Source organism: Globicephala melas, chromosome 19, assembly GCF_963455315.2.
Source record: "Globicephala melas chromosome 19, mGloMel1.2, whole genome shotgun sequence".
Taxonomy (NCBI): domain Eukaryota; kingdom Metazoa; phylum Chordata; class Mammalia; order Artiodactyla; family Delphinidae; genus Globicephala; species Globicephala melas.
The window spans coordinates 45,179,153-45,187,090 of record NC_083332.1 but is presented as its reverse complement, the minus strand read 5'-3'; the positions used below and the strand labels follow the sequence as shown (position 1 = coordinate 45,187,090).

The window sequence follows — 7,938 nt, the reverse complement described above, 5'->3', positions numbered from 1 at the left end:
TGGGGCCACCTGCTGGAAGGCTTGGGCACTGCTCTGGCTGCTTGGTCCCTCTGCCTCCTCCATGTCCTTTGAGGTTGGTCTATGGCAGGACCATGATCTTTTTCTCCAGCTTCTGTGGTGGGAACAGGAAGTTTCTCATTATCTCATCCAGCTCTTCCAGGGCCAGCTGGGCATGGAGCTTGGCAACGTCATCGGACTCCAAACGTACCACGTGCTTCAGCAGGTGGTAGAGATCCTTGAGGACGTCCCTCAGCACCTGGATGAGAGAGACAGAGTCATGGCCATCTGTCTACTGTGCCAACATTTCTCAGAATGACCTAACTGCCTTCTCCTGTCTGAGGAGTTCTGTGAGGAAACCCACAGGCTCCTTTAAGAAGATAACGCATGGCCCTCTCAGGTTGGAGATCGAGTGGGGCAGCTGTACTGAGGTAGGCTTCCTTTTGGGTTTCTCATGCACTCCTGACCCCTCACTACACTGGCCTTGGTGGCTACTGCTCCCTTTTAGCCCCAGACCCCTCCCTTCAGTTCCAAGGCATGGCACAGACCTCAGGACCATAGGCAGGCAGTACTGCCCAGATACGGCTGCTCCTGAGAGCATGTTTACCAGCATTCTCCTCTCTAGCTCCCACAAAGCCCTCTGTGACACCCACTGAACAGGCACCTATCTTATGAAACGCAGGAGGCTATTTCTTCAGCAATCATGCTTTTCCTTGCCACTACTTTAAAAATTTTCCACCATTGTTTCATGTCCGTGTCGTTCCCTCAGTCACTATAATTTTTTTTCAACTCCAACTCTGCAATAGGAAGCAAGAGAGGACTCCATAGACACAGTCACACCCATTTTTCACATCCAATACTCTGATCTGATGGTCTGATATGGAATTGGGAGGGTGCCAGAGCACCTACTCCCAGGAGCTTCTAATTTTGTCCCAAGTCCTCCTGGCTTGGGAGCCAGAACTTCTAGCAAGAAATGGGTTCTTCTAGCAGAAGAACAGGGAAACTCAGAGGAAGGGGCCTTAGGGATCATTTAGTCAAATGAGGGACTGAAGACTCCAGGTCACAGGGGGTCACATGTCTTGTCTGCAGCCACTTTCAAAGTTAGTCCTGGTTGAGGGCTCTTTGCCTCAAAAGTTACTATTTTTTGGGTCAGGTACTGCACTAGTATTTTCCATATATTATCTGATTTTTATGCCAGTCATATAAAGAAAGGAAAGCCCCACTTTACAGATGAAGAAACAGGATTAGAGGGTTAAGTAACCTCCCAAGGTTACTCCGCTAAAAAAGGGGTAGAGCCAGTTTTTAAACATTCAGAGCTTGTGTTCTTGTTTACTTTTACTGAAAAGATAATACAGTACAAAAAAGTACATATTAAAAAAATAAGTCTCTCTTCTACCCCAGACTCCTACTTCCCCTTCTCAGAGGATATCATTCTTAATTTTGAGAAATATTCTAGGTATTTACAAGCATATATATATGCATGTGCCTTTTTCCCCTTTCCCCCCTTTCTTTTAAAAAATTTATTTATTTATTTATTTTTGGCTGCGTTGGGTCTTCATTGCTGCGTGCGGGCTTTCTCTAGCTGCAGCGAGCAGGGGCTACTCTTCGTTGCGGTGCGTGGGCTTCTCATTGCAGTGGCTTCTCTTGTTATGGAGCCCAGGCTCTAGGCACTCGGGCTTCAGCAGTTGTGGCAGGTGGGCTCAGTAGTTGTGGCTCACAGACTCTAGAGCTCAGGCTCAGTAGTTGTGGTGCATGGGCCTAGTTGCTCTATGGCATGTGGGATCTTCCTGGACCAGGGCTCGAACCCGTGTCCCCTGCATTGGCAGCCGGATTCTTAACCACTGCGCCATTTCCCTTCTCTTTTTAATTTTTTTTAATTTTTTAAATTTTTTATTTTTTGCGGTACGCGGGCCTGTCACTGTTGTGGCGTCTCCAGTTGCGGAGCACAGGCTCCAGACGCACAGGCTCAACGGCCATGGCTCACGGGACTAGCCGCTCCGAGGCATGTGGGCTCTTCCCAGACCGGGGCACGAACCTGTGTCCCCTGCATCGGCAGACGGACTCTCAACCACTGCACCACCAGGGAAGCCCCCCTTCCCTTTTTTAAAGCACAGGATTATATGCTATACCAGTGGTCCCCAACCTTTTTGGCACCAGGAACTGGTTTCGTGGAAGACAATTTTTCCACCGGTCGGGGGGGATGGTTTTGGGATGATTCAAGTGCATTACATTTATTGTGCACTTTATTTCTATTATTATTACATTGTAATATATAAATGAAATAATTATACAACTCACCATAACACAGAATCAGTGGGAGCCTTGAGCTTGTTTTCACTTGCCACTCACTCATAGGGTTTTTTAAAATAAATTCATTTAGTTAGTTAGTTTTGGCTGCGCTGGGTCTTCGTTGCTGCACGCGGGCTTCCTCTAGTTGTGGCGAGTGGGGGCTACCCTTCATTGCGGTGCACGGGCTTCTCATCGCAGTGGCTTCTCTTGTTGCGGAGCACGGGCTCTAAGCACACGGGCTTCAGTAGTTGTGGCACGTGGGCTCAGTAGTTGTGACAGGCTCTAGAGAGCAGGCTCAGTAGTTGTGGCGCACAGGCCCAGTTGCTCTGCAGCATGTGGGATCTTCCCGGACCCGGGCTTGAACCTGTGTTCCCTGCATTGGCAGGTGGATTCTTAACCACTGCACCACCAGGGAAGCCCACTGATGGGGTTTTGATATGAGTCTGCAAGCAATTGATTTATTATGGTCTCTGTGAAGTCAAACCTCTCTGCTAATGATAATCTGTATTTTCAGCCGCTGCCCAGCTCTAGCATCACCTCCTTAGCTCCACCTCAGATCGCTGGGCATTAGATTCTCATAAGGAGCGTGCAACCTAGGTCCCTCGCATGCACAGTTCACAGTAGGGTTTGCGCTCCTATGAGAATCTAATGCCACCGCTGATGTGACAGGAGGCGGAGCTCAGGCGGTAATGCCAGCAATGGGGAGTGGCTGTAAATACAGATGAAGCTTCACTCGCTTGCCAGCCACTCACCTCCTGCTGTGTGGCCCGGTTCCTAACAGGCCATGGACTGCTACCGGAGGTTGGGGACCGCTGTGCTACACCGTTATGTACCATGATTCCCCCCATACCCAACACATTTTGAAGATCTTTTGCTATTACAAATATTGCTGCAATAAACATTCTGGTACCCAATCTTTGCAGACATGTACAAGGGTATCTGTAGGACAAATATCCAGAAATGGAATTCCTAGGTCAAAAGGTAGTGCACACTGAAAATCTTGATTGCTAGGCCAGAGAAGTTGTAATAATTCATATTTTTACCTATCACTCTGGAAACTCCTATTTCCCCATATTCTCATAAGTGATATATATTGCAAACTCTTTATCTTGGCTAATTCAGGAAGTGAAAAATAGCATCTTGCTGTTTTAAATTTGCATCTTTTTAACAGATATATCAACTACTTGTATTTTTTTTTCTGGTATGTGTAATCAAATTTTCCTTATTGATTTGTAAGAGCTCTCTGTATATGAAAAAGAGAGGTCCATTACCTATCATATGAATTGCAAATATTTTTTCCCTAGTTGGCATTTTTTTCTTTGTGAAATTTTATTTTCCAGAGAAGAAATTTACTTTTTTTTTTCTTTCAATACGCGGGCCTCTCACTGTTGTGGCCTCTCCCGTTGCGGAGCACAGGCTCCAGACGCACAGGCTCAGCGGCCCATGGCTCACGGGCCCAGCCGCTCCGCAGCATGTGGGATCTTCCCGGACTGGGGCAGGAACCCGCGTCCCCTGCATTGGCAGGCAGACTCTCAACCACTGCACCACCAGGGAAGCCCGAAATTTACATTTTTGATGTCGTTCAATTTATCAGTTTTTTTCCTTTATAGTTTCTGGGTTTTGTATTTCGCTTAGAAGAAACGGAGCCTACAATGTTAGACACTACGCTATGCCGTGGCTATTTATTAATAATGTGTACCAAATTGGGTTTGTTTCACCATATGTAAACATCTCTGACAATAATTGGTTCAAATGGATTTTAAAATTTTTCCTCTCACTACTTTGGAACTTCAAGAGTTGGCTGAATATTGAAGGCTGTACCAGTGTGCAGTGTGCAATTTCAAAAAAGGAGGAAGATCAGAAAAAAAAGAAATAGGAGAATGGAGACATTCATTCATTCTTTCACTTTTATGGCTTTTCTTAAAAACAATGTAATAAATACATATAACAGCCTATATACTATAAACACAGACTACGTCTGCAAAAATACTGATTGCCTTCAGCAAGTGACACTGGGGAGAGATGAGGGGGATTATATACCCTTTTGTACCATTCTATGAATATATAACCTATTAAAAAATAAATATGCTTTTTATTAAACTGAATTAACTACTAGACAAAGATTTTCCTAAGGCCATTTAATAGGTAAAAGAGATATAGAACCTGCCTTTAAAGAGGCTTATGCTCTGGTGGGGAGGATAAGTCATGTACATAAGTGAGGACAATACAGAACAGAACATGGTACGTATCCTGAGAGCAGAGAGAGTGTATGAAGAGAGGGTCGAGCAAACAGAGGTCACATTTTAGGAAAAGGAAGTGAACTGAAGGTGGTGAACAGAATGCTGGGAAGTGGTTACTTCAGTGGGTAACAAGTACACTTACATCTGTGATGTAGTTAAATTTATCAGTTTTGGGGGTGGGTCTTAGCTCCACAGTCCCCTAAGCATTCCACACAAGTACACTAGGTGTGTAGCATCACACATCTTGGACTTGCTAAAGAATACAGAAAGAGCTCTTTCCGTCGTTTGATATTCTCGAATAGCATAGGCACTGGGGATTGGATGGAGGAAGGTAGGGGACGGGGTACACAAAACCAGCCCCCCAGGTCACTGTCTGGTCTCCCTCTTGTTCCCTGGGCTCCAGCTGTGTGGGCCTTCTTCCTTTCCTTGTCTGAGCAAAACTCCTTCCCAGCTGAAGGCCTTCGCATAGGCTGTTTCCTCAGCCTGGAAGACATTTCGCTTCCTCTTCACCCTACAATTCCTACTCACCCTCAGCCTGAAATGCCACTTCCTCAGGGATGCCTCCCTAGCTCCCATCTGGGTAAGCTTTCCTACCCTGCCTATAGCTCTGTTTGTAGCCCCTATCACAATGGTAATTTAAATATTTATTGTGTAATTAAAAATACATTTTCCTCAATAGCTCACATGTACTATTGACACTGACACCACATCTTGCCTTGTTCACCCTGGTATAGTCCCAATGCCTCATATAGTGACTGGCACATGGCAGATATCTAAAAAATATTTATAAATGAAAGAAGGCATGCATGCATGCTATTCCTGGCCAGTTTCTTACTTGGTAAAAACTAAAACTTCTAACAACATCCACTGAAACAATGCTGGGAAACCAGGGAATACATATGCATGTACCAGCTACAGAATACAAATTGCATAATTTCAGGGACCCCACATATGAGGTCAACACACTCACATTTGCATTTAAAATCAGCATGGCACTGGCACAATATAAAGATGAACAGTAAAATCCATGCTAATAGTCTAACATTTAAAAGGTTCTCAACTTAGAACAACATTAATAGCAAATAATAAACACCTTGACAAGTGAAAGGAGAGAGAGACTGCGGAAGAAAGGAAGAAAACTTTATATTTAAAAACCTGAGGGGCGGGCTTCCCTGGTGGCGCAGTGGTTGAGAGTCTGCCTGCCAATGCAGGGGACACGGGTTCATGCCCCGGTCCGGGAAGATCCCACATGCCGCGGAGCGGCTGGGCCCGTGAGCCATGGCCGCTGAGCCTGCACGTCCGGAGCCTGTGCTCCGCAACGGGAGAGGCCACAACAGTGAGAGGCCCGCGTACTGCAAAAAAAAACAACAAAAAACCCTCAAACGGCACTTTTTCCTTGTTTTTCTGAACAAGGGACCCCGCAATTTCATTTGGCACTGGGCCCCACATATTATGCACTTGGCCCTGCAGACAACTCTCAGTGCTCTTTGCCCAATGTCGCGGCATTAAGTGCCTGAATCCTGTGGGCAAACCCCACAAAGATGCTGCCCCATCTCTGCTGTGCAGCTGTCTCCTGGGTTTTCTCCCAGAGCTGCTGGGTCACACAGGAGTCAGGTCTCCAAGCGCAGGTGTCTGCCTCTGACTGTGCACTATGCCCGACTGCTCTTTCATAACGTAGCTTTCTCTTTCCTCAAGGCCAGCAGTGTGAAAAGGAGAGACGATTCTGGAAAGAGGATGGCTCCCCACAGCTACTGATTCATGATTACTCACTCACTCAGTAATCGTCATCAAGGGCCTACTTCGTGCCCAGGCAGTGTGCTGGTGATAAAAAGGTGAATAATGCACGAACCCTACCCTCTGGCAGCTACAGCCAGCGGGGAGGCAGACACGCACACTAAGCAGTGTGATCCTCAATCTAAGAGATAAGCGTAGGTGATTCTGTGGAAGCAAAGGAAGTGATTTCCGCCTGCAGAGGTGGATGGAGGAAGAACGTTTCCCTACCGTGTGAAAGGGCCTTTGCTCTGACTTTCATCTGTAGCCAATGGGTGGCACCAAGGAGTGGTCTGGGGAAGTTTTATTGTCCCCTCACTCTCAAGCCACCTCAAATAACTGCAGAGTTTAAGCAAACCCAGCATGCTTGTTATGTGAATAGAGCTTAAAGACAAGGCTCCTAACACTCTCTCCAACAAATTACAGCCCAGTGTCTCTTATATAGAAATTCTAGTGTTCCCACTGTTTATCACAAGGTCATCTTTTTTTTCTAGAGGAATCTTTCACCTAGTCAGAAATATCTTAGAGATTTTTTGCTAGAGCATCCTAACATTCAAAGTAAGGTTAGCTTTCTTTTCCTTGTTAAAAAGGAAAGTTCTAAGGCATTCTGGTCTGCTAAGGTACTCTGTTCTTTCCTGGTGTGGGTAGGAATTTTCTCCTTGGCACTGCTGTGTCCTTAAAATAACAATAATGCTTGTGCAAACACCACTTTGTACTTGAGGGGTGCTGAGTTCCTTGTTTTCAGTTACCGGATCTCCTTTTTTAGGTAACTGAGTGTTAGGCAAAGACTCCTTCTTAATTAATGGGTCTATCTTAGCAACCCACCCTGGAACGGCTTCTCCCCAAGCCCTGTAGCGCTTGGGATCCCACACATCACAGGACTTCCTCTGGACTCCCCAAGGATCAAAGCTTCCTGCCAGCCAGGGACTGTCACCAAATCCCATGGATCAGGGGCTGAATACAAGGAGAGTTCAAAGGTAAAGTTACTCACAGGAGCCTCTGTGGTGGGCAGGATATAGGCAATCCCACAGAGAAAACCTCTCATTAAGAGTTCAACACACCTGCTCTTCATCCCCCCACGCATCAAGGCCCCAGGACTGCAGGGAAAGGTGGAGGTGGAGGGTGTGAGTGGGGTGGGCCGGGGATATCTTAAAGAAGTACCCGGATTCCTAGTCTGAAAACTCTTTGGAAAGGGGTGGGGTTCAGGTCCTTTATTAAAAGAATTTAGAGTGTGAGTGCAACATGCACACACACACTTTCTCTCCTCCTTCCCTCCCCCTCCCTTTCCAGGAGCCAGTTCCCTGGAGCACAGGAAGCTGATGCTTCAGGGACAAGGGCAGTCTTTAGGGTTAGACGTGGCTTGGCAAAACATACTGAAAAGGGGATCGTGTGAGCAAAAGACTGCCTTGGGCACACAGGTGCACTTACAATGGAAAAGCAGGAAAACAGTGTTTGACTTTCAATGAGCTTGACCCCGAACACACCCAGAGTGGTTGTTGTATCTCTGCATTAAGACCTAAAGAAGAGGGCTTCCCTGGCAGCGCAGTGGTTGAGAATCTGCCTGCCAATGCAGGGGACATGGGTTCAAGCCCTGGTCTGGGAAGATCCCACATGCTGCAGAGCAACTAGGCCCATGAGCCAC

At 46.5% G+C, this 7,938-nt stretch overlaps 1 protein-coding gene across 1 annotated transcript in view; it reads right to left on the bottom strand.

Moving 5' to 3' along the window:
• Window positions 1–79: 79 nt before the first annotated feature.
• The window catches only part of TANGO6 (transport and golgi organization 6 homolog), a 177,469-nt gene continuing 169,610 nt past the window's right edge, over window positions 80–7,938 (bottom strand). The window contains exon 18 of the mRNA XM_030863529.3: window positions 80–256. Within this exon, the coding sequence (XP_030719389.1) occupies window positions 80–256 (177 nt within the window). The remainder of the gene's footprint in view (window positions 257–7,938) is intronic.